General features: G+C 36.4%; 1 protein-coding gene and 1 pseudogene across 2 annotated transcripts; one reads left to right on the top strand and one right to left on the bottom strand.

Moving 5' to 3' along the window:
* Window positions 1–444: 444 nt before the first annotated feature.
* LOC109110135 (purine nucleoside phosphorylase-like) lies at window positions 445–6539 on the bottom strand. Of its 2 annotated transcripts, none has more exons than XM_042775250.1 (6): window positions 6249–6538; window positions 4130–4299; window positions 3886–3989; window positions 2807–2982; window positions 1400–1590; window positions 445–1195 (listed from the first exon to the last, which is right to left on the bottom strand). In XM_042775250.1, the coding sequence occupies exons 1-6, from the start codon at window positions 6269–6271 to the stop codon at window positions 999–1001; spliced, it is 861 nt and encodes a 286-aa protein (XP_042631184.1). In that variant the 5' UTR covers window positions 6272–6538; the 3' UTR covers window positions 445–998. The 2 variants fall into 2 exon arrangements, with proteins under 2 accessions (XP_042631184.1, XP_042631185.1); XM_042775251.1 differs by having other exon boundaries at window positions 1074–1210; window positions 6249–6539.
* A 16183-nt stretch (window positions 6540–22722) lies between these two features.
* The window catches only part of LOC109109322, a 43658-nt pseudogene continuing 38410 nt past the window's right edge, over window positions 22723–27970 (top strand).

Below are 27970 nucleotides of genomic sequence, written 5' to 3'. Positions count from 1 at the left end.
ATATATTTAATATATTATATATATAATATTTTCTGGTAAAATGCAATCTTTAGAGTTTTATTTACAATCTTAAAACGTGAATCCTCTGGCAGACTTTCAAGGTGTCCATTATTGTAACACAACTGTAAATCGTCTTGATCTCCAGTGAGCATCTCATTTTCCATTATGTTTTGCTTTAAGGTTTTTGCAGAGTGTAATGTATACAAATTACTTTTGATTTTGCTCTCTGTACATATGCACTGCAGGAAATTATTCATATTGATTTCCACGGGGCCTTTGCTAAACATGCTAAAATCTTATATTTAGCATGGCGTAGCAAAACACAACAGTTTTCATCTCCGGTTCTCATAGTTTTTATATAAATCAGTGCACAGGGTCTCAGAATTGAAAAATAGAAGGACAGAACACAAAAGATTTGAAAAAATACCACCACACAGCAACATATCATAATTAATTTTTATATTTCAATGTTTGAGTCCAAATAAAGTACAATACATTACATTTTCAGACAATTAAAAATCTATTAAAAATATCTGTAATAATTTTAAAGAGATTTTCCCATCTATTATTTGCAGAAAACATCTGTATTTAAACATCTGTAAATTTCTTTGGAAACATCTAGACAAATTAATAAACTAAAAAGATAAAACATTTGCTCATGTCATATATTAATTGATTATTTAGCATCTAATTGCACTGTAACGGTCTTCATTTGGTATTTGCAACTGACTTCCCTTTCATTCAGTTGAGGTGTTAGTCTGTGTTTGTCCCTTTTCATGTACGTTTGTTCTTTAACTCTTCTTTTAAGACATAAAGACAAGAATACTGATAGTTATATAATGGTTCTAATTTCAATTGTTCTTAACTTTCATTTCAGGAAGGATGTGAATGCATCATACAGTATATGTATCATATTAATACCTAGTCTCACAGTGATAGTCAACGCAATATGGATAATATCAAAAGATTTTTGTACTAAATTTGGTAAATTCGATACACTACATTTTTGTCACTAAATTGCTGACTAACTTCTGCAGGTCTTCGGTTCGCATGCGGGTGGTTTCCAGGACCTCTTCATGATTAGCCCTTTCTGTGCTGTTGTAGTCAGTCACTACCTTGTTGGTAATAAGGGAGAGTCCAAACACACGCATCCCACAGTGACGAGCGACCACCACCTCTGGAACGGTACTCATACCTAATTATAGAGAAACTGCATTCATTTGATGAAAAATACAGTAAAAAACAATAACATGACGTGACATACAGCCAAGTATGGTGACCCATACTCAGAATTTAACCCATCCAAAGTGCACACACACACACACACACACACACAAACTACATCTTGCTAAGTCGTGATGTTTTTGGTAAAAGTGTTATGTAGTCATACAGTACATACCCACAGCATCCGCCCCAAGCATCTGTAGAACCCTGCATTCTGCAATCGTCTCATAGGACGGTCCAGCCAACATGCAGTAAACACCCTCCTGGAGGAAAGAGTCACATCCTAGATCTTGGGCCATCTCCCTGGTCAACCGTGCAAAGTCTCTATCATAAGCATCAGACATGCAGGGAAAGCGGACTCCAAATCTGCAGGGACAGAACACAAATGTCAGTGAACATTTGGACAGGCTGCAGAAATCATTAGAGAAAGGCTAGTAAGATTATATACCAAGGCCAATAGCAGAACAAAGACTCAGCTGTTAAAAACAAAGTTAAAAATAAAAGGAACTCATCCAAATACTTTTCTTCAAATTCTGGTGTAGGGCAGAATTAGGTTTGTTTAAACATAATTATAAAAAAATTATATTAAAGGGGTAGTTCACCCAAATTTGATGTTTATCTGTTTACCTCCAGGGCATTCAAGATGTACAGTAGGTGACTTTGTTTCTTCAGAAGAACACAAATTAAGATTTTTAACTCAAACCATTGCAGTCTGTAAGGCATATAATGTAAGTGGATGGGAATCACAGCTTTGAGAGTCAAAAAACATACACAAACAAATCCAAATTAAACCCTGTGGCTCGTGACGATACATTGATGTGTAAAGACACAAAACGATCGTTCTGTGCAAGAAACTGAACAGTATTTATATAGTTTTTTTGCCTCTGATTTTCATCGCAATGTCGGAACTGTCCAGTGCGCGTTCTCAACACAACAACCGGTGCCTTACGTGTCTTCTTCTTTTTCTTGCTTTACAGCGGATTGCAGACTTATAAGTGCATTACCGCCACCTATCTCTCAAATGGACCATTGACATTCTATTTACAATCTCAATTAGGAATGTCATTGGTCCACTTGAGAGATAGGTGGCTGTAATGCACTTATACTGTAAGTCTGCAATCCGCCTTAGAGCAAGAAGAAGAAGACGCATCAGGCCCTGGATGTTGTGTTCAGAAAGCGCTCAGGACGCGCTCAGGACAGATCGGACATTGTAGTGAAAATCAGAGGTAAAAACGATACTGTTCAGTTTCTTGAACAGACCGATCATTTTGTGTCTTTACACATCAATATATCATCACGAGCCGCAGGGTTTAATTTGGTTTTATGTATGTTTTTTTTTTTACTCTCAAAGCCATGATTCCCATCCACTTCCATTATATGAATGACAAACTGCAATGGCTTGAGTTAAAAATCTTCACTTGTGTTCTACTGAAGAAACAAAGTCACCAACATCTTGGATGCCCTGGGCGTAAGCAGATAAATATCAAATTTTCATTTTTGGGTGAACTATCCCTTTAAATCTATATGATTGGGTTTCAATAAAACATTAAACATCTTGATGATATACTAAATAGCAATTCACCTTTCCTCATTGCGTCCACACAGGGGATTTTGGCCTGCAAAGCCAGGCATATTAATATGGTCTTTGATCAGCATGATGTCTCCCACTTTAAATTTAGGATTGAGTCCTCCAGCAGCATTGGTCACAATCAAAGTCTCAATCCCGAGAAGGAAAAACACTCTTACTGGATATGTGACCTAAAACAGAACAATAGTATAAGATTTAAAGCTATTTTGACAAACTGTTCTTATCTTTATGAAACGGGAAATTAAATACTTGATATGAACTGATACTGTATATGTTATTAAAACCATATAGGTTATAACTGTAATCCCCCCCACCCCGTTTGTCTAAATTGTCCATTTTAAAAGGATTAGGAATTGCACATTTTTTCACAAGTCTTCATACGTTTTCTGTGATTAAATACATTTTAATTGAAAATGGTTTTTCCCTCATGTGCACTGAATTAAGAAATTGAGAAACAAATACATGACTGCTTTTTTACAACACAGGCAACAATATGGACAGTGATTTCAATCACTCATAAAAACCATGCCATAAATCATAATGTGATATTTCACTTGGCTTCTGCAACAAAGAGCAAGCAAGCACTGTCTGTGTGTTTCTGAACATTATTTAACTTGATTACAAGCAACACAAATGTTGTAATGTTGTAAAAGTTCATAGGAGAAGACGGTAATTTGCCAAAGGTTAACTATCATCTCTGTTATGCTTAAATTTGCTGATAGCCCTGCTTATATGAATACTGAGAAGTCAATGGTTAAGTACAGAATAACCTCTTTGTAAGTGTTGTGGTATATAATTGCTAAAGGAATGGAAACACTGAGATAATTCTTGACTTTGATTCATTATTGTAAAGTGTTACCAAGTTGCTTTAATTATCAACTGACAATGTGCCTTTTCACTTTATTTCCCAGATTTTCTATCCAAACCCATAGGCTTTTACATGTTCTGGTATGGCACTGTTCATATTTTTTCTCTTGTACTGTAGGTGGGCAGATTGACTTTTGGAATATTATAGTATGCCTTATCCTTTGAGAATTCAATTTTCCCTTTGAGATTTTAAGAATGATACTTACCGTGGCAATGTTATAGCCCTCATAGAAGTGGAAGCGGCCTTGCATGCAAACACACTGCTTCCCATTCAGCTCTCCAAACACCAGCTGACCTTTATGCCCTTGCACTGAAGAGGCATGAGGTAGACTATTAAATGTTTGCTACTACAAACAATAACCAAAGAATGGCAGTGAAGTGATAAAGGACGCACTTTTTGAATTACATAATTACATTTATGAATGACATAAAAAAAAAAAAAACATCTACCTGTGCTGTGGGGAAAGTGGGGGATTTTGTCATAAGGAAATGCTTTCTTCTTGTCCAGCAGGTCAGCCAATCCACCAAGTCCTGAACCACAGATAATTGCCACTTTGGGCCTGGTATCTGTGTTAGCAAGCAGCCAGTCTGCAGTTTCTTTGTACTCCTCATAGCTGTAGCTACATAAACAGAATTATCTGTATTAGACACAAATGACTTTTCAAGTACAGTGATCGAATCAAGTTGCTTTCAGAGTTGTAACAGCAGGTCGACTGAAAACAGCATTTAGAATAGAGAGGCAAAAGTATATTCAGTACTACAGTGACAAAAAAAAGTTTTGTTTTTTAGACCATTATATTATATTATATTATATTATATTATATTATATTATATTATATTATATTATATTATATTATATTATATTATATTATACTTTATCCTTGTCAATTGCAATGCCATTGTGTTGGAAAATGTTTAATTATCTCTTTGATGGTCATTTACCTGAACAATAACTGTAGTTATGATTACCAGTATCCATTCCAGAGTGTGTGAGCTACAATATGTTTTTATGGGCTTTTGTCAATTCAAAGTTTTTTTGTTTTTTTTCGCTAAGACGTCTCTTCAGCTGAACAGTCGTGTTAAACAACAGTACAATCCATTGAACGCACTGTAGGCTACTTCTATCCCTCACAACAGGTGTCAGCAAACTCAGTCCTGGAGGGCCACTGCCCTGCAGAGTCTAGCTTCAGCTTGCCTGAACACACCTGCCTGGAAGTTTTAAGTAGCCTATACCTAGTAAGACCTTGATTAGCTGGTTCAGGTGTGTTTGATTAGGATTGGAGCTAAACTCTGCAGGACACTGGTCTTTCAGGATCGAGTTTGGTGACCCCTGTTATGAGGGATAGAAGTAGACTACAGTGCGTTCAATGGATTGTACTGTTGTTTAACACGACTGTTCAGCTGATGATACGTCTTAGCGGAAAAAAAATAACAACTTTAAATTGACAAAAGCCCATAAAACATTATATCCCTGTTTTTATTCCTGTCAAAAATTAAATATGGCGCTCCCATGTCTAAGGTCCATAGCTGACGCTTTCCAGATTAGGTAGTTCAAAATTCACTTGTAGTCTTTAGGTGGTTAGTCATTATGATATTATGCTTTCTGGTTGTCAAAAAGTGTCTGTCATTATTTAACTAACATGAAGCACCATTATACTCTGAATTATTTTATAGTCTTTTGAAACTGAAACAAAAATGACAGTATACCCATTCTTACTGAATTGCTTACATAGTTGGACTGGCTACGTTTATAATCAGAAAGCATTTCATAGCTGTAAGGCACGAGGTATAACAAGAGAAACTATCGGATAGGAAAAGCTCAGCAGCCGAGCTCTAAGCATGCGCTGTCCGTGGTGCTGCATGGCGTTGCGGGATCAGCACTTTCCATTCAGAGAGCTGAGCTTTAAACACTACGTGACTCCATAACACTCAGTGAGAATGCACAATAGGCCTCTTATTTTACAATCACAACGCTGTTTTTTTTTTTTTTTTTTTTTTTGAAAAGGTCTGCCAACAGCCACGATGTCCTTATTTGGTTCTCATAGCTGTTTTCCCAAAGCTTTAATAGCGCAGCCTGTCACTTTAAGAGCTGCTTATTATTCTGGGCGCATCCACCAAGCCGACTGTGCTACGTATCCGTGATTATGAGTAGCTGTTTTTATAGATAAAATGTTATTAGAAATGTTGATTTTTTTTTCGAGCTTCTAATCGACAACAAATGTCCTTTTTTTACTGTGGAATTGGAAGGAACAAACAATAGTGGAAGAATATGAATGAAGAATAAACTATCGCCATCCAAACAGTGACAGAACTAAAAATCTTCTTGAGGATAGAGACTGCGTTGTAAATCATACAGGTTTTGATCTCGCATTTATTTCAAGGTTGATCTATGATATAAAGAGGGATGTAAATAAAAGCGACAGTTGTCATGGCGACTATTTACGAATGCAATCCCATATATTTTTTTTTTTCACAATAAGATTTCATTTAGACAGTCTGAAATAATGTAGTATATTGATTTGACAGGTCTGCTATGTTGCAAGGCACACATATTCGTTTTCCACCTTACCTGCATTCGCTGGATGTTGACATTTCCGCAGCGCCTGGGCGAATTACTGAACGGGATACTGTTGGCACGAGGAATAATACAGAACAATCTGAGCGAGAGGTCAAACACCCGACGGTCTCGTGGGAAAGGTGGCGTGACGGAGGAGGAGTCCGTCTTAAAACTGGTTTCTTAAACAGCGCTCGTTGTTCTCATCCATGTTTCTGTCAGAATGGGCCGCGCACTGCCCCGCAGTTAAAGAGCCTCGAGAACTGTCATCCTGCCAGGACCAGCACAGACGTGTATGGTGCCTCACAGCAGGGGAAATAACGTGTTTCTATGTAGTTTAACTGAAGTGTCCAGGGAAACAGTTAGAGTGTCATTTGTCACGCGCAGACATTATGGATGTTTTTTTTTTTTTTTTTTAACACCAATTGGACTTTGCAACAGTTTCATCTACCCAAGCTAAATATTCATTGGTTTACCACCTTTAACTCTTAAAATTAAACTAAATAATATAAATAATGTTCTTCAGTAGGTCTTTTAAGTCACTGTAGGTTCAAACCGCCTCTTATTAAATTACCAAACTGATTCTGTGCTGTAATGGATTTGTGAGTTTTTGGTTATGGTTCTTTGAGGATTAGAATAAACTCTTATGTTTTATGTAACCACCATAGACACTGGAGACATTGGACTTTGATGGGTCAGATTAGTGATTAAACAATTTGGGTTTTTAAGTGGTTGATTCTTAGACGAGTTGTTATAATATTTTTCCATTAAATCCTAAAAATGTGATTCTTTATGTCACCAGGTTGTAAAACCTTTTGCTTTTGGTTTTATGCATGTAAGATTGTAGGCCTATGTGGACTAAATATAGCTAGGCTTGTGAAACATAGCTTCATTCTAAATCAAAATGTAAAATAAAGCACATTTGAAATATTTAAAGTTCATACTTTGGGCAAGACACCCTTCCTTGTGAAAAAGAAGTGCACTTAATTATACTGAATGTGCACTTAGTGTACTTACAGATAATATAATATTAATGAAATAAAAGACCACTAAGGGTACTTTAAGAAAGTACACTTCATCACTGTTTCTTAACGTAACTTATTACACTCTTTTTAAAAAGTGCAGTTTGTAATAATGTCAAATTAAAAGTTTCACTTTAAAGTAAGTTTTAAATCATTTTAAATTGTTTTAATAATCTTTTGTCATGCTTTGAATAAATACACTTTGACCATTGACTAACATATTAAAGTACTTCATTTTAACTTTAACTGTAATTTTTTTTAACATATCTGAATTTTAAATGAACTAATTTGTCACTTTATTATTACAACTATGTAATTACAAATATTTAAATACATGATATATAAGTTCTAACAGATATGACTTAAAATTTTAGTTTACCATAAATGCTTGTCAATACATTCTGCAGTACACCAACCATAGTAATTATGAAATTACATGACATGTTCTTAAGTCCTCAAGTATGTCTAAATTTAACCTTTATTTAATTGCAAATAACATGCATATAAATTTTCTGAAAACACTGCATTAAGTTGGCAATTCAGTATATTATAAAAGTACTTCTTTTTACCAAAGGTATAATCAGTACTGATATGCTATTGGTGCAATATCTCAAACTGCATATCATATCACGATGAGAGAGTGATGCACCACACCCATGTTTAGTTATGCATTATGCTATTATCATTATGCTATAATGCATAAATGCACAGCACTCTTGATTTTGGAACAACTTCTGGGTGGATGAGAAAAGGAAAAAAGAGAAAAGAAAATGACCTTAATAAAGTCACAATGAATTAATAAAAGGTGAGTGAGTGAAAACATTACTTTCTTCAGTATAAAAGGGCAAATAGGTGCATGTTTGATATCTTTTTTATATATTTTTTTGCTATGAAACAAAAAACAGTCCTGTCAGAGATGTATTTGCTTTGGTAGGAATTAGTTACTATGTCAAATTCAAAAACATATGATTATTTCATTCACTATTACACACATACATAAATATGCGCAAATGACATTTTACATTTTTGAAATTATATTAGACATTTACATTACATTTAGTCACTTAGCAGACACTTTTATCTAAAGCGGCTTACAAATGAGGACAATGGAAGCAATCAAAATCAACAAAAGAGCAATGATATGCATGTCTCAGTTATAACGCAATACACGTAGCAAGATTTTTTTTTAAATATATAATAAATAAAAAGAAAACAGATAGAATAGAAAAAGAATAGAGCAAGCTAGTGTTAGGGGCATTTTTTGCTTTTGTTAATTGTAGAATAAAAGAAAACAAAGATAGAATACAAAAAGATTAGAGAAGCTAGTGTTAGTTAGTTTTTGTTTGTTTGTTTGTTTGTTTTATTTTTAAAGAAAACAAGCAGTTAGTAAATGTGCAAGTCTAAAAGTGGCAAGTTTAATTTTTTTTAAACATTTTTTATAAAGAATAGAATTAGAATAGAGAGTGGTAGTGTTAGAAGATCAAATAAAGATGGAAGAGATGTGTTTTTAGCCGATTCTTGAAGATGGCTAAGGACTCAGCTGTTCGGAATGAGTTGAGCAGGTCATTCCACCAGGAGGGAACATTTAATTTAAAAGTCCGCAAAAGTGACTTTGTGCTTTTTTGGTATGAATAAAGCGATGTTCACTTGCAGAACGCAAGCTTCTAGAAGTCATATAAGTCAGAAGTAATGATTTTAGGTAAAGGGGTGAAGAGCCAGTGGTTATTCTTAGACAAACATTAATGCCTTGAATTTTATGCGAGTAGCTATTGGTAACCAGTGCAAACTGATAAACAGAGGTGTGACGTACATTCTTTTCGGCTCATAAAAAATTTATCTTGCTGCTGCGTTCTAGATTACTTGTAAAGGTTTGATAGAACTGGCTGGAAGGCCTGCTAAGAGAGCATTGCAATAATCCAGCCTGGACAGAACAAGAGCTTAAACAAAGTGTTGTGAAGTAAGTTCCAAAAGAAAGGGCCTGATCTTCTTGATGTTGAATACAGTAAATCTGCAGGACTGGGCAGTTTTAGCAATTTGGTCCGAGAAAATCAGCTGATCATCAGTCATATTTCCAAGGATTCTAGCTGTTTTTGAAGGAGTTATGGTTGTTGTGCTTAACTGGATGGTGAAATTGTGATGAAACGATGGGTTTGCTGGAACCACAAGCAGTTCTGTCTGCATTTTGTTTGTGGTTTTGAAGTTGCTATGGTACATATCATATATACAAACCCGATTCCAAAAAAGTTTGGACACTGTACAAATTGTGAGTAAAAAAGGAATGGAATAATTTACAAATCTTATAAACTTATATTTTATTTACAATAGAATATAGATAACATATCAAATGTTGAAAGTGAGACATTTTGAAATGTCATGGCAAATATTGGCTCATTTTGGATTTCATGAGAGCTACACATTCCAAAAAAGTTGGTACAGGTAGCAATGGGTGATTTTGGATTTCATGAGAGCTACACATTCCAAAAAAGTTGGTACTCTACAATGCATAATATCCTCTCAAGTGATTCAGAGAATCTGGATCACAATCTCTGTGCGTAAGAAAGGGTCAAGGCAAAGAGTTTGAAGTTATCATCATCCTACCGTACTGGATGCCCATCTCTGATCGTAAGGGTCAAGGGCCCATACCTTAGACGGCACTGCATCACATAGAACACTACTGTAATGGAAATCACAACATGGGCTCGGGAATACTTCCAGAAAACATTGTCGGTGAACACAATCTACCGTGCCATTCGCCGTTGCCGGCTAAAACTCTATAGGTCAAAAAAGAAGACATATCTAAACATCATCCAGAAGCGCAGGCGTTTTCTCTGGGCACTCATAACAGTCTGCATATGCCTTTGCAGCTGATTCCATCTGTACACGCTCGAGTAATGTGCCAGACTACAGAAGAGCGATTATGCTCAGTTCAGAAGACTGATCTCTGATGGTATGGGGTTGCATGAGTGTGTGTGGCATGGGCAGCTTACACATCTGGAAAGGCACCATCAATGCTGAAAGGTACATGCAAGTTCTAGAACAACATATGCTCCCATCCAGACGTCGTCTCTTTCAGGGAAGACCTTGCATTTTCCAACATGACAATGCCAGACCACATACTGCATCAATTACAACATCATGGCTGCGTAGAAGAAGGATCAAGGTACTGAAATGGCCAGCCTGCAGTCCAGATCTTTCACCCATAGAAAACATTTAGTGGATCATAAAGAGGAAGATGCGACAAAGAAGACCTAAGACAGTTAAGCAACTAGAAGCCTGTATTAGACAAGAATGGGACAACATTCCTATTCCTAAACTTGAACAACTTGTCTCCTCAGTCCCCAGACATTTGCAGACTGTTTTAAAAAGTAGAGGGGATGCCACACAGTGGTAAACATGGCCTTGTCCCAACTTTTTTGAGATATGTTGATGCCATGTAATTTAAAATCAACCTATTTTTAAGCATTAAAATGATACATTTTCTCAGTTTAAACATTCGATATGTCATCTATGTTGTATTCTGAATAAAATATTGAAATTTGAAACTTCCACATCATTGCATTCTGTTTTTATTCACAATTTGTACAGTGTCCCAACTTTTTTGTAATCGGGTTTGTATAAATATATATATATATATATATATACCTAGATGCCTCATTAGCGACTGTTTCTATGGGCCGCTAAGCCGTCCGCCATATTGTAACGGTCAACTTGACATAATTCACCAAAGTAATCACTGAATATTCGAAAGATGCCACAATCCTGCACAGAATGGCTCAACGTCTCTGTGAGAACCTACAGTATGGTGAATGACGACAAGTTAACTGTTTCTAGATCGTCAATCATGTAAGAAACCAGAAATTTCTGCCGTTAGCAGCAGATTGTATTTTTACACAAAAAACGTGAGTCAGTTTGTTTCAAAACGCCAGCATCGAATATACAAGCTTCCTACTCAAATTTGAGAATCTTACTTTAGTCAAAAGGCATACAAAGTTTATCAATTCACTTCAGTTTAATTTATTTCTATAGTGCTTTTCACAATATGCACTGTTCAAAGCAGCTTTATGAAGAATAATTTATGCAATATAAATTTATTCAGAATATAGGAAAATATTTTGTTATATAGTGGATAAATGCACTCATAACAGTCTGCATGTGCCTTTGCAGCTGATTCCATCTGTACACGCTCGAGTAATGTGCCAGACTACAGAAGAGCGATTATCAAACACTTATGAGATGCATCCACCTCATATCCTGGAGCTCTTATATGCGTGAGACCACACATCACAAAGTAAAATATCAGCATTTTACAATCCTCAGCTCCACTGCTTAATTATTTATTTTGTTCTTCTACATCACTGGTTTCAAGTATCTTTGCAGCAACATTTTCAAAATTAATAAAGGTCATCATCACAGTTTCTCTCTGGGGAGATACTTATGGCTATTAATATGTATAGTATAGCAACTGTAGCAGTTTACAGTACCTTTGTTCTGCAAAGGTCTGCATTTACATAATAATATTGACTTACTAAAATGTGAGTCAAACTTGATGTGACGGATGTAAAAATCTTTTTATGTTTTTCCCTCAATAAAGTGGACATTTGAATGCAAAAATATGTTACGCCATTTTCTACATTTTACATTTCAACATTTCATCAGATATTATCTAAAAGTTTGACTGTGGCTTTTTTTATATACAGTTTTCCTTATTAGAGAAAAAAACTCTATAAACATAAACCCATTTACCTGTTCACAAAATATAAATGCAACTGGTTTAAATTTAAGTGTCTTTGCAAATCTTCTTTTTTGCACTTCTGCATTTTGGCATATATCTGACCTAGAGGATACAGTATATGATTTTGTTTACCTGTATTGGAAGCATGTAGTCCATGCCATTCTGATTCACACCATTCAGCATCTTGCACTAATTGACATTATTTTGTTCATTTTCATGGGTAATGAACACTGGCTTGACAAAGATATGTTGATAAGCATTTCAGATTCCTCGACTGTTGAAAGTGATTGAAGAAGACTCCCTTTAGGCCATGACTTTTTGGGGAAAGTCGTGGCCTAACGGTCAGAGTGTTGGACTTGCAACCCAAGGGTTGCGAGTTCGAGTCTCGGGCTGGCAGGAATTTTAGGTGGGGGGGGAGTGAATGGCTGCCCACTGCTCCGGGTGTGTGTTCACTGGTGTGTGTGTGTGTTCACTGCTGTGTTTGTGCACTTTGGATGGGTTAAAAGCAGAGCATGAATTCCGAGTATGGGTCACCATACTTGGCTGTATGTCATTTCACTTTCACTTTATTTTAAAGCGGTCAGCCCACTAGATGCTAGTAAGAAAGTGGCCCCAGGCATGGCATCTACATTCACCATTCTCTTCACTACAGGAAAACAAGGTAAAGTTTATTCTTTCAATATGCAACAACTGCAGTTGACACTTACTACTTCATTAGTTATACATACATTTTCATTGTTAGTGTACTCATGAGCCAATTGCTTGTATTTCAATGAATGACCAAAATAATGTTATGCAAAATATGCAAAAATATAAAAAGTGCAAAATATGCTAAAACTGCCACACAGTGATGATGTCTGTAATTCTGTCTCTACAACACAATAAACCTCAAAGTCAAGTCTCATTTTAATGTTTAACTTATCTTTAAGAAATCTGAGAAAGTAGTTTGGTAAGCACAGGACACTGGAGACTTAGTGTTTCCACCACAGCCACTCATTTGTCCATTAGTGACTCTACTGCAGTCTGTGATGTGGCCTGCTGATCTATTTTGTTTTGGCAAAACATTAATGCAGATTTCTTCATACATTAATTCAAATAGAGTCACTTCAAATAGAGCTGTGGTGGCTCAGTCTGAGAAAGACAGTATTATTTCCTCTTTTGATTTTATTCTCTGTCAGGTTTTGCATGTGATTGAGGATTATGGATTCATTCCTCAATACAGTAATTCCCAGGTTCTGGGATTTATTTAAAATAGGATTGATCAGTTGATTAAGGACACCATATGTACAAGATGTACAGTTCCATATTATATTTAGATTTGTTTTGAGGCCTTGCCTACTTCAAGGCTTTATGTTCCTCTGTATATCACCACTGACATTTAGATGCTTGTAATTGTAGGATTGCATCCACAGACTTATTTGTGTGACTGAACGTGACAAGTTTGAGATACCCATTTGTGCAGCTGGGCCACGTGCCATCTTGCACTTTCCAGATAGTCTGCATTTTGTCCAGTCAAGTGCTTGTCCCAGAGAACTCTGTTTGTGCGGAACATAGGAAAATGTGAGGCTAAATTTCAGCTCAGCACATGCAGGTAAAAGAGGCGTGTCAGTGCAGATTTTATTGACATTGAGTTGTATAGATAATTCCATGCTTTGATCTTGGACTGACACTTTCTTTTGATGATTGCATCTATAATAGTGTATGTGTTCCCCACAGCCCATTTTTTGTAGAGCCATCCATAGGGACTCTTGGTGTTGGTCAAAGCATGCAAGTAACTGTAGAGTTCTTGCATAAAACAACAGGGGATCACAGCCAGGTTTTGCTGCTGCACTACCATTCAGGTATTTACTGCTAAGCACACTCTTCCCACAAATTCACACACTGCTATTTTTCACTATTGGCGCTCTTCCACTGAATGGTACGGCTCGGTACGTCTCACTTTTGGGGGGTTTTCCACTATGTACAGTACCTAGTACCTGGTACTTTTTTTAGTACCACCTCGGTTGAGGTTCCAAGCGAGCTGTACCTACTGTATACTAAAATGTGATATGTAAACACTGCAGATTACTGATTAGTCAGAGAGAATCATCACTACCATCTACATTTATTTAACCTTTATTTAAAGAGGCAAATTAATTAAGAATAAGTTCTTATTTTCAATAACACCCTGGCAGGAGAATTAATATCTCCTGAGAAACATACAAACATATATATACATTTTTTAAATACACATACTGGAATATTTGTCTCTAATTTTAATAACTTTGTAGCACGTTCCAATCATTTGGGGCAGCAAATTCAAAACCAGAATGAGCATAAGTTTTCTTTCTAGGGATAGCCAAGGAAATATAATTACTGTAGAGGATTTAGTTGTATAAGTATTAGAATGAGGTTTCTGCAACTTTTGAAGATATTCAGGTAATAGGCCCAGTAGAACTTTATAAATAAAAATATACCAGTGGATTTCCTGTCTTGTATGCAATGATGTCCAATTCAAAAGGGAGTATAATTCGCAATGAAGCGTTCTGTAAGGTGCATTAGTAATCAATCTAATTGCTGCATGATATAACACATCTACTTGCTCCAGTGCATTTCTATATATCACATCACCATAATCAAACAAGTGCAAAATAGTAATTTCAACAAGATGTTTCTTGGCTGATGTGGTAAACACAGATCTATTTTGAAACAAGAAAACCAAGTCTAGATTTAAATTTCTTCTGGAGATTAGTTATGTGGGTAGTAAAAGTCAAGGAGCTATCAAGCCAGATTCCGAGATATTTATATGAGGATACTACCTCAATTATTGCCCCATCCTAAGTTATGTTTTTTTTTTGTTTTCCAAACCACATTACTTTTGTTTTTGTGCTATTTAAAACTAGATTCAGGTCATTAAAAGCCTCTTGAATATTATTAAAACTATCCTGTACATCATATGACGATCCCACAGCATAAATAATTGCATCATCTGCATATAGGTGAATATAGGTTTTCTGACTACTGATAACCTGAGAAATATTATTAATGTAGATTGAAAACAGGGTTGATACTAACACAGAGCCCAGAGGGACCCCTTTATTAATAGTTAATGGTTCTGATAATTGTTGGTCAATCTTTACATATTGGGATCTTTTAAATAAATAGTTAGAAAACCAAGATAGGGTTTAATTAGACACACCAATACTACGTAATCTGGATAACAATATATAATTATCAACTGTATCGAAAGCTTTGTGACACAAGACACCAAACCTGCTAGATTTAAAAAGTCAGCAACAGCCACCGCAGTATCATTTGTTCGCATGACTTTTTTAAATGACTTGCTTTAAATGACCGTCGCACGCAACTTGAAAAAAGAAATGGCTGTATCTTGGTCAGTAGACAAGGTGGTGGCGCATCTACAGTATAATCCCACCCACTTTGAAGTGGTACTAAACTGCAGTGGAACCAAGCCAAAGTAAAGCGATCCGAGCCGAGCTGAGTCATGCTGAGCCGATTCGTACTATGCAGTGGAAAAGTGGCTTATGACAAAGGTACTGAATTTCATAAACACACACCTCCTACTTAACAAGTGTAAATGATCATATTATTAACTTTCACTGTTAATGTCAATTCATCTTTATATTTTCCAATTATTCTCTACTGAGAATAGTTGTAATATACTAATACATCCTTTACTTTTCACTACCAACACATATACTGCACATACAATTATGTAGATGACATTTTAAAGTAAAAATAAGTTGCAAAACATCACACTGACACATCACATTAGCCAAATTGCATTATGCTATTTGAGGCAGAATATACCTGTACATGACTTTCCTCAAGGTTTTGTGGAATTGAATGGATTATTCTTTAGGTGTTGATTATCATGAGGTTATTATGATTAAAAAGGATCAGTTATTTAATTTTATTTAAGCTAGAATGGTTTATTTTTGCTCTGTCAAAGGGTAGTCCTTTAGGCGAATAGTTTTATTAATAGATCCTGTTAACAGTTTTTTTGAGACTGAAGTGCTGCAAGTGATTGGTTAATCTTACAAACAATAATTTCCCTTGTCTGTGTGATGATATGATATCAGGATGCACAGGTCCCACTACTAAAAATTTTAATTTTGGAATCTGTGCCAGAAAATACACCAATGTTTAAGAATTTTTTTAAAAGAAATTATTAATACTGTACTTTTATATAACAAGGATGCATTAAATTGATGCATTAAATGTATTAAAGTGACAGTAGAGATGTATACATTGTTACAATTTCTATTTCTGATAATTCTGTTCTTTTGAACTTTCTATTCATCAAAGAATCCTGAAAATAGTGTATCATGTTTTCAACAAAAATATTGAAAAGCATAATCTTTTCAACTGTGTTTGTAACAAAAAAATAAATAAAAATGCTTGAGCACCAAATCAGCATATTATTAAACTTGTGTTCCTGTTTGGTTGTGGTTTTCTCCCCATGTGCTCTCCGTGACCTAGTTTCTCCTTCTTGTTTTGATTAGTCATTTGGTTCAGGTGTGTCCCGTTAATTACCCTCGTTTAGTTCTGTATTTAAACTGTTGTCTGTGCCTTGGTTCCTTTGTCCGGTGTTGTCTATACTATGTGCTTTGAGCACCGCGGCACATATTAGAATGATTTCTGAGGGATCATGTGACACTGTAGACTACAGTAATGTCTGCTGAAATTTCAGCTTTGCCATCAAAGAAATAAATACAATTTTTAAATCTATTAAAATAAAAGAAGCAACTTGAGAAGTAGCTTGAGATTATATGAATTGATTATTTGTTTGTGAATGTCTATATGATTTGACATTCATAAAAACATGTCAGGGATTTCTGTATAACACAAGTCAGCATCACAACCATAACAATTTTTGTTTCATGTACATTAGGTAGATAATGTTACACTTGTTAACAACAATGAAATCCACAATTCACAAAATATTCATACAGAAAACTATGTTTGGAAGTTTGGAAGGCATAAAAATAGAATCAATGCCTCATAGGGCCAATGCTGCTTTATTACCTCATCCAGCATTGGCCCTATGAGGCATTTGACTGCTTCGCCATCTGCACTGAAATTTTCTCACACAGCTCCTGGGCCAACAGGTCATCCTTATTGTTTCACCTTGTTTTGATTTTGTACAGGAAAATTGGTGAAATTTTCATTTGAAATTTTCACTTATGGGCTATGCTTTGAACTCTTAAACTCTCTGATATTAGACACAAACAATCTATGCAAATGATATTTCACATAATACAATAGTTGTTTTGTATTTAGGATTTTTTTGATTCATCTTAATGCTGAATCACTGTTTTACCTGAATCAGCTGTAGGTGGATATGCATTATTCATAGACAAGATGGTGCAAAGAAATGTTTAAATAAAGATCATATGCATGGGTAAGAGGGAGTGTTTAAACTGACATGCCACTGTGTGCATGAATTATTGTCTGTGTGAATGTGCATGTATATTTCAACATATAATTGAGCATGTATGTGTGGTTTTTGCAGGTGCTCTGCCTGTCTCACTTAATAAACACACAGGTCTGCTGAAGGCCATTGCCATTAACATTTTAATATGTGCTCTGCTCTAAAAATACTACTTTGCACCCATCAGGGGAGTATCATTTTTAATTTAGCGCCTTTTCCTGTCTCCTCCTCATTTATGTTTAACATGAAGCTGCTTTGGAGCATGTCTTCATTGGTTTCATTCTGGGGTTGGCAGAAACATCTCCCTGCAGTCCCAGTTGCCTCTCAGATAAGCACACAGACCTGTCTCTAAAGAAGTCTCTAAAGGTGCTCTCTATGCACTGTATAGGGAAATCACTAACCCTGCAATGTTCTGCACTGAAGGTGTAATGCTAATACAGAATAGTTCACCCTAAAAATGAAAATTTGCTTAAGATTTACTGTCCCCCCAGGTGCTTTATTCATCAGAACAGATTTTGAAGAATTACATTACTTGCTCTTCAGTGGATCCTATGCAGTGAATTGGTGCCGTCAGAATTCAAACAGCTGATAAAATGTCTTGTGGAGTGAAAAGCTGTGTGTTTGTAATAAACCAATTCATCATTTAGGCGTTTTATCTTTGAACCATCCCTTTTGGCCAATATATCCATAATAATGTTTCCTCCAGTGAAAACTCCATTCTCTGTTGTCATATCACATCAAAATCATTGACATACTTGTTTTCAACTGTTTTGCCTTTAATTGATGGACTGGAGTTGTGTGGGTGACTTGTGGCTTATTGTGATGTTTTTATCAGCTGTTTGATCTCTCATTCTGACGATCATCTTGGACATTTTAAAAGTTTCTGTTGTTTAAAAGTTTTTGTGGTTACCATTGTGCTGAAGAGTAGAACTTGTGCTTAGTATGGAAGATTGTTATAAGATGTTGGTTGCTTCATACAATGGACATAGATGTGCTAATATCAGTGCAGTAACAAACTAAAAATGTATATCTAAACTTGAGATAAACTGTAAACATTTGCCTTAAAAAAGTTAAGTAAAAACAAAACGTTTGTTCTTATTCATTTCGTTAAGTTTATTTATATAAGCTGAATTAACTTGAATTTAAATTTACTTGAAAAATCTGCTAGCAAAAACTCAAGTGTTGTTGTACTTCAGAGATTGTTACTGGATCTCTCATTACACTGTTTGACAAAACAGAGATCTGGATGTAGGAATCAAAAATTATTAGTAGTCAAATCTTTAATCTCAAGTTATAGCTCTTCAGTCAGTGACCAAACAATTTCCTGTGCACTTTGAAGTGCTCATCTGAAATCTAAAGGTTAATGCCAATGTTACTTATTGACAACCAGTTTTATATAAATAGCTAAGGTGCAGTTTGGGGCTGTGCCTTTAACTGCGCTGTTTTGACTGTCCATGAATAATGGACTACAACGCTGAAGAGTTACTGAAGCCTATATAATCCCTCTGAAACCATAATGTGTTTAATTACCAATAGCTGGAAGTAAGTAGAGACACTATCTCCTCTGAGCAACACAGGATGAGTTACTTAATCTGTCCTACATTTTCAAATGCCTCCCAGCTGTTTTGCTTCGTATCATCTGCCTTATCCAGGCTGTGGAGTTTGCCCATTGACTCTAAAATATGCATAAAGAGCCAAAAAGCCCCAGGTAGCAGCTGCAGCAGTGGGGCAGAGGGGATCCTACATGCTAGTACACTAAGTGTGACTCTTTCTTATGCAGTGAAAGCTATTTCCTTTTAAGGGACGCTTGGGATTCTTCAAAGGATATCCCTCCTATCATTTCTGCAGACATGTCTGGCTGTAAATAGGGAATGCATGCATAGAACTTCAGTATAAGAAGAAGTTTGTTTTGTACATGGTACAGCATGTATCTAATTTCTTATGTTTTCGTTACAAATTGGAGTGCAACACATTACCCGTGGCTTGTTTGCTATTAACGGCATTCATATAGAAACAAAATGTCATTACTGTGATTCAGAGGGAGCTGTAAGCATCTAGGTCTGTTTAAATGGCAACATCGAAGTGAGGAGAGCTAATGAAAAAAAGCATTATATTCGCGAATGAAAACACGGTGCACCAAAGCAAAACAAACACATCAGCTTCGCTGCACGGGTCACGGGTCGCCTTTTCCATTCTGTCTACAGTATATCAATCTCTCTCCTTTCCGCCACTGTTCAATAGTCTGTCGTCTGCTCAGACAGCATAACACAGTGCATAAAAAACCTGTCATGAAAATAAATAAGATAATTACTGCTGTACTTTGAACGAATCACTAGAATGCATTGTGCTATTGTAAGAATAAAATCCAAGCTAACATCTTCCTCAGAAAGGCCAAAGAATCAGTTGCTATTGTTAGGATACTTGTTTTTCTTTTATTTATGCATATTTTGTTCAGTGTCACTTAAAAAATGTTTGACATAGGTTAATTTCAGTAGGAATGCATGTTGTTACTTGTACAAGACATCCAAAAGGAAATTGCTGTTTCTTATTGTATGTTTTGGTCATTTCAGGTTTGTTTTTCTTTCATCTGGAGGGCCAAATGTGTATTCTATAGTCTACTTGATTATATAAGTAGACCGCTTTCCTCCTCAAGAAGGAGAACTCCTTATCTCTACAGGCTTTTTAGAGTGCACTTAAAAGTGAGCTGATGAAGACATTATGTACACACACACACACACACACACACACACACACACACACACACACACACACACACACACACACTGCAGCACTATGAAAGCTATCCTCATTTCCCATTCTTCTCCCCTCCTAGCTCTTCTGAACAGGTCCCACAATCCCTCAGCCCACTGGCAGAGGACACAATTTCCTTCATTCTTTTTTCCCTCTTAAAGCTTGAAACAGAGGTTAAATGTCTCGGCCTCATTTTTGAAAATAAATAAATTAAATCTTTGGCGAATTAATCAGTGGAGAGAGGATGAAAAGTTGAGACTGGGATGTAGCTGACAAAGGAGAGAAACCACAGGACACAACCTGCCTTCTACCCGTATCATCTTCAGGATGACATTGATAATTATGACGGTTTCATTTCTTCTCCCAATGTTTTTTCCTCTCTCTCTTCTGTTATCTCACTATCTTTCTTGCACACTCTTTGTCTGTCTTTTCCTTTCATAAAGCTTCTTTCCTCTCTTTCCACACTTAAGCATAAATGCGAATACTTCTGCTCCAGGTACTTCATATGTGCTGCAGTTACAATGGCTTGTTTAAAATGTGCATGGAGTAACAGCAGTACTTCTGCTAGGACACATGCTTGCATTACTTGAGCAGCCACCATAGAGGAAATGCTCCAGGCTCTAGTTTTCTCTTTCTCATACTCTTTAGTCTTTACTGTACAGCACAGGAAAACGTTTGGCCAAAGCACAACGTTACATATTGTTTACATTTTGCAAGACACTTTTTATTTTTTGTGGTTTAACCTCAAGAACCTCACGATTTGCTGTTTGTAGTTGATAACACAAGTTTTGCCTTTGGATATTGTTCGTCAAACTATTGGCTATGATGCATTGTGATAATGTTTTTTTCATGTATTAACAGTGTTAATAAATTATTAGTGTTTTCAAAGAATAAGTGAGCACTAAATGATGGCAAATGTAATCTAAATGTAAAAATCAGCCAAACCACCTGCCTAATATTGTGCAGGTCCCCCTAAAGCTGCTCTGATATGTCGAGACACTGACTCCACAAGACCTCTAAACGTATCCTGTGGTACCTGGCACCAATACATTAGCAGCAGATCCTTTAAGTCCTGCAAGCTGGGGCCTCCATGGATCGGATTTGTTGGTCCAGCATATCCATTAGATACTCTGTTGGATTGAGATCTGGGGAGTTTGGAGGCCAAGGCAATACCTTGAAGTCTTTGTCATGTTCTCAAACCATTCCTGAAAAATTTTTGCAGTGTGGCAGGATGCATTATCCTTGAAGGGCAACCATCTTTATGTAGGTGGTACGTGTTCAAGTAGCATTTATATGAATGCCAAGTCCCAAGGTTTCCTAGCAGAACACTGCCCAGAGCACTGCCTCTGTCGGCCTGCCTTCTTCCTGTAGTGCATCTTGCTCCCATCTCTTCCTCTGGTAAATGATGCTCATGTACAGTACCTGATGGCTATCCACCTGATCTTAATGAAAACATGATTCATCAGACCAGGTAGCCTTCTTGAGCATTACAGTTAAATATCTAATTTCAGCTCAAATTGATATCCATTATTTCCCAATACCGATAAAACTAATATCTTTCAATAACAAATATCCATATTATCAACATATTTGCTTTTCTTTTGCATGTTATTGTCTTCCCAACATCCATAGCAGCCTCATTAGGCAGTGCACTGGATCGGTGTGCATTGAAGACTGTCAGTGCATTTTGAATATGTCAATGTACAAAAAAGACAAACAGGTTAGGGGTTAATTATGTGCAGTACACCTGATACCATGAAAGTCTCGATGGGATGATATGAAGGAGGGTGGGTAATGTCTTAACAATCTGAAATGCCTCTGGTGACCTGTCTGTTTGTGTCCAAGAGCAAGGGCCCCTGCAGAATAGAGTCTTCAGAGAGAGATACATGCTGAGAAAAATAAAAGTATTCTCTCTGGAATGTGTGCAAGAGTTGCAAATGGTGTACATATACGCCCATACAAAAACATATGTGTGAACGCATATGCTCGTTCATGTATGCATGTAATATGTCCAGTGAAAAGTGCATACACTCTTGACGTTTGGGCATTGAAGCGTGCTAAGACAACCAATAAATTTAACAGCTGAAATTTGTTTCTCTGCAATTTCCATCACTATATCGCTTTGGCTTTGTTTACTTGAGGAATTGTCTCATATATTTGTACCCCTGCTCTCCAGCACTGTGTTTGTCAGTCAGCACAATCATATTAAATATTCCAAATGCTATATATCCAAAGCAGAAGATGATTTATAGTCCAAAATCAGTGTTTACCTGGTATATATAATTTTATACTGAAAATTATTGCTGATTATATTTTATTTTGAATGTTTTCTTTTTAACTTTGTGTGGGTACATGAGTTAGTGTGCTGATATCATGGACAAGGCAGGGTTGTGATAGTCCACTAAACATGAAGCTCCTGATTTGAATGTAGCCAAACTAGTAAAACAAATAAAAAATACAGGTAAAAGTCGGCTGCACTTCTGATTTGAGCTTTTGAACTGTACTTGTGTTTGCTGCTGATTGGTTTTGGTGATGTCATGTGATTGCTTGATGGACCTTCAGGTTCACAGTCATTGCAGCACAACAGTGCCACCATGGTAACAAACAAAGAACACACACCTCTATTTGTTTACATTTAGCATTACCACAATGGTGACTAAAACAATTACAGCTCCAGTCATATAATTGACTAACAGTAAGTCTTTGTGCTTGCTAGTGAGTTGTATACCTTCTACAAGGGTCATTCACAGAAAACAGTTATGTTAGTACCCAATCTGTGTCCTCATGTTTTACTACTCATACTGTATAACAAAACAGAATACACTTTACAGAAACACATTATTTTTTAAATATATTTTTATGTTTCATCTGTAATTTTTGGTGTTAAAAACTGCTGTCAGCATTTACAAGACACGCAGCAAAAACTTGGCAATGAAAAGGTGTGGACAGTTATTTTTGCAGCTGATTTTAAACTGCATATGCATTTTATTGCATATGCAGTTTCCCTTTCAGACAAAATGTATGAGTCGAGAGTATTTAAATGAATTGTGCAACGTGATTTACTAAGGTTTGCGGTAGTCTGTTTACAGGTTTTTCCTCCATTGTTTAACACCCTGTAAAGCATATCTAAAACTATTTTGCGCTTGACATGCCTGCGATAGTTACTAATTTGCACTGCTCTTGGTAAATTGCATTGAGCATTATGGAAATGAGCTGGCTTGATGTATGATCTTTAATTTGTGCATTGTCAGTAGATAACGCATAGGACTTTCCATTGCAATTGGTGCTTTTATGGGATTGCGGTCTCACACCATTTTGTCCTGTTTCGTACTTCTTTAACAGGGTTGGCACAAAATATGTTTTAAAAGAGAAATTTAATAGATGGTTTCATGAGAATGACCCACCAGTACTCAAGAGTTGTATATTCACATTCTTTGGTTGATGTTATGTCTGTAAGTCTTCTGTTAACAGTATACTGTCTTCATAAACTTTTACTTTGATATATCTGTAAACCTTATGACTCTTTGTAGGAGAAGACATCCAAATCAGCCTCTATGGAGAGTCTGCAGATATAAATGTAGGACTGGACAAGAACTATGTGATGGTGGAGAAAACCTACAACTCTTTGGTTAGCTACCAGAAAATGGCAATAATGAACAGAATTTAGAACAGAATGAAATATTTTTTTTTAAATTAACTGTTCTTTTAACATTATGAATGTGTAGGCATGTATTCCCATTTCAGTCTGTCTTTGTGCTTGTCAATTTTTCTCTTTCTCTCTGTTGTTTAATCTTTTGTAGGCTTTCTTTAGACCTGCATCAAGAAAAGGATGATGAAACGGAGCAGTTTCTGACAGAAAACACTGATCCTTCTTTGCGATCTCGTCTTTTTGCTGTTTTCCCACAGCCTCCGGGAGGGACTTGTCCAAACTCAGCATCAGCTTTTGTCTTTGGATGACCAGGACATCATCATGAGGCCCCTGGTGCGTTGCTCACAACAAGACACATGACACAAGTTTTAGATTTCAGTTTCCCCAATGCAATATTACATAACCAGCAATTAAATCTGAAACCTAGGATGTCCTCGTACCATATAACCATATGTCTAAACATATGGTGAAAACCAAACTTAGACATCACTCCACTCAGCCAAGCAATTAAAAAGATACTGAGCTTGTTTTTAATTAGCCAGAAGGATTTGTTTTGTGGGTGAGAGTTAAATATGATGTATTTAAAGTGCCCCTATTATGCCATTTTTACAGTTCCTAATATTGTTTTGGGAGGCTCTTACAATAGGATTACATGCATGCAAGGTCAAAAAATGCTTTCGTTTTCTCAAAATATACATTTAATATCACCTTATTTTTCCAGCGATTCTCAAACAATTCATTCGAAGCAGTTCGAAGATTCAGTCTCTCTAAACCCCTCCTTTCCGTGAGCCTGCTCTGCTCTGATTGGTCATATGGCCTAGTCTGTTGTGATTGGTCTACCGCGTACAGTGCATCGGAATCGATATGCCTATTTCAATAGTTCTGTATTTTGAACACTCTATAGAAAATATAAACAACTATTATTTATTATGCTTACAGGTTGTGATTCAGTGGAGCAGCTGGTCCAAATAAACAGGATTCTGATCCATCTTTCAACAGCAAGTGTTTTGTGAATCCCACATTGAACTCCCCGAGACTAGAGAAGCATTCGTGAGTAGAATGACGTGTTTTTGCGGGCGGAGTCAAGTTGTTAGTGGCCAGCCAATGTAGAACATAGGCGCGTCTTATGCAAATGTGTTACCCCGTGAAGTGTAGCTGTCACAGAAGTGGGATTCGAATTACTAACAACTCGTTTAGGTTGTAAAGGGTTGATTCTTTATTTTGGGAGACAATAAGGGTGCTTTCATACTTGGTTCGCTTGCTTGGTCCAAACCTGAGTTTGATTTCTCCCCCTTCCCCTGCCCCCGCTGGACGGTGTTCATATTATGTTATTTGGGTCCGAACCTGGATAACCATTGCTCTCTGCACCGTTTTTGAACCGTTTATTTTGTTTACTCGGTACATAACGGCACTTACATCTGGTCTTACAAATGTATGCAAATGATCTGAAGAACACTGAAGCGCGAACTAACAACTGTTTGCAGCGCGTCAGTACGCTGTTGTAAAGGGAGTGAAACACACACACAAACACATATTTTTATCAAATAATACGTCATTAATTGCGGTTTCCGCGATTTGGTACGACTGCGTTCACATCAGCAGGCGAACCGCTAACGGAGTTGAAAACACCCCAGACTTTTTTTAAGCATGCACTTTTCAGCTTGAACGACTTTGCAGAAGACAGCGTTCACATCATCCAAACAAACAAAACGAACTCTGACGTCAATCGAACCCGGGTGCGCTCCAAAACTGCTAGTGTGAAAGCACTCTAACTTTATTTATTGTGCACTTTCAGCTTTACAACTTTGCTGATTATTTACATTCACATACAGCTACATTACACACTGCATGAAAGGCAAAATTGAAAATGGCATAATAGGGGCACTTTAACTAAATGGTAGTTCTAATTCTGAATGAGTAGTTTTTAAGTTTTACTAATAACTTCAAACCAGGACTATGCAGGCTTGGGCAAGAAAATACTGAGACAAAGCAAAACAAAACAGACCGGTATCCCCTCTGCTTGGATGTGAGCATCTGTTTACATTCAGTAGAGCTTGATCGCACCTGCTCCGTCAACTCTCTGTCAAGCACTGCCTGGTGACACAACATGCTGTTTGTTCACTAGTGATTTAGCAAAGAAATTTATTCAATGTAATTGGAAGGCCAACTCCCACTGGAGCACCCTTATTGCAAGTGGCTTGCTCAAGAGTGCAGTGTTGATAGGAGACCTTGATATCCCAAGTTTATTGATGCATCACCTGCTGGGATCAAACCTGTGAAATTTGTGTTACCAGTTCTGACTGTTAGGTTTTTACCACTTTTCACCACTTTGCACGTGCCACTGCTTCAGGGATTAGTGTGGGTTTTTTTGGTCACTTTTTCACACCATTCCTCCCATAGTAATAATAATAATAATAAATGCCTTTGTCATAAATTACTGTGAAAGTTGATGTTATTTATTATGCAGTTACATATACACTACTTTTCAAAAGTATGGGGTTATTACACTTAACTAAAACTAGAACTAAAACTATTTAAAAAATATTAAAGATTATAATAATAAACGTTATTTTAAATTAAAAAAATATATATATTTTACAAATGTTACTCTTATTACTGAATTTTTGATCGAATGAATGCAGCCCTGGTGAGCATGAGACATCTTTCAAAGACAGAAAAAAACCCTTTATCTCCAAACTTTGAGGTAGTGTAAGTTAAAGGTTACAGCACAAAGACAGTAATACAGAATTTGCATTGCACTTGTGTAATATATAACAAATATCATATGTTTAAATGATTAAAAATCTGAGGTACAATAATGTATTCTCTCTGCTGATTTGGCTGCTTTGTTTACAGAAAGGAGAAATCTGGCCCAACAGCACTGCAGAGGTGAACATCATCTTCAAACCGCAGGAAGCCAGGATCTACCAGCAGACTGTTTACTGTGAAATCACTGGTACTTACAGTAGCATAATGATAACAGATGTCGTGTTAAAATAAATAGATTTTTGCTGTCACAATTATGCTTATGCATGCTTGTATTGTTTTCTAACAATGCATTAGTATATTTGCATGGGGTGCTTGAGCCCATCTGCAGGTTTGCATTTATTTGCATGTTTGACTAAGGTCTAACAATATTCTGGTTGTTTGGATTGGTAGTGACCTAGAAAGTCAGACTGTTGATATTGTAGCCAGTGAAATTTCACAGCCTGTTTCATTATGCTAACCTGTCCTTTTTTGTTTCCTCATTTGAATGCTCTGTACTTACACAGGTCGTGAATCTCGGTTGCCCTCTCTGTATACAGGGTGTAGGCCCAAAACTGCAGTTCAGCTTCGACTTTCTAGACATGGGAAACATTGTCATCGGCTCAAAACAGATCTATAAGGTACAATTGTAGAAAAATGTGTTTTAATCTTAATGCTAAAAACAAAAGTTTGAGATTAAATTACATTGCATCCAAGTAAATCCTGTATTTGATTATTATTATTCAATAATCGAGCAGCTGCATGACACACTAAAGGTGCAAAATGGGCCCATTCTGACATTAAATGTAACTTATTAAATGTTTTTATATTAGAGTCAGTAAGTGCTATAACCGAATGCAGTTTGTTAGTGTTGTCCCCTTCTTAACCTTCAGCACAGTCTAAATGACAAAACCACCTAGCGTTACCTCTTCCAAATCATTACACAGACTAAAACATGCAGTTGTGGTGGGAGAAAAAATATTGATGAAACAGAAGAACCCTGTGAAGTCAAAGCAAGCAGGATCTTACACCAAATTTAATCAGGATGTTGCTGACAAACTGCCAAGTGTAGCATGGACTCATCGTCAGTTTTAATTGAATAATAAAAGCCCCTTATTATTACTGAGTCTTGATATAGACCATTATTTGGCTCAGTTTGAATGCACTCAATTATGTAAACATTGTGGCTTTCCAATTCCTATTGTCATTTGAGCTTTTGCATGATCCCAATAATATAATTGTCCTGAAAGTTTTTGTTTGAATCTGATTTGTCTCTGTGGGCCTCTTTTTGAGGTAGTATCCAAGTGTATGATTAAACAACATAAACTAATCCCACTGGTGAAAGAATGAAAGAATTGGAAGTTTATGCAGGCAAGACCCTTTTTCTTTTGTGATACCTCTGTC

This window comes from Cyprinus carpio, chromosome A18 (assembly GCF_018340385.1).
Source record: "Cyprinus carpio isolate SPL01 chromosome A18, ASM1834038v1, whole genome shotgun sequence".
Classification (NCBI taxonomy): Eukaryota; Metazoa; Chordata; class Actinopteri; order Cypriniformes; family Cyprinidae; genus Cyprinus; species Cyprinus carpio.
The sequence above is the reverse complement of the archived record's forward strand: the minus strand, read 5'-3'. Positions and strand labels throughout refer to the sequence as shown.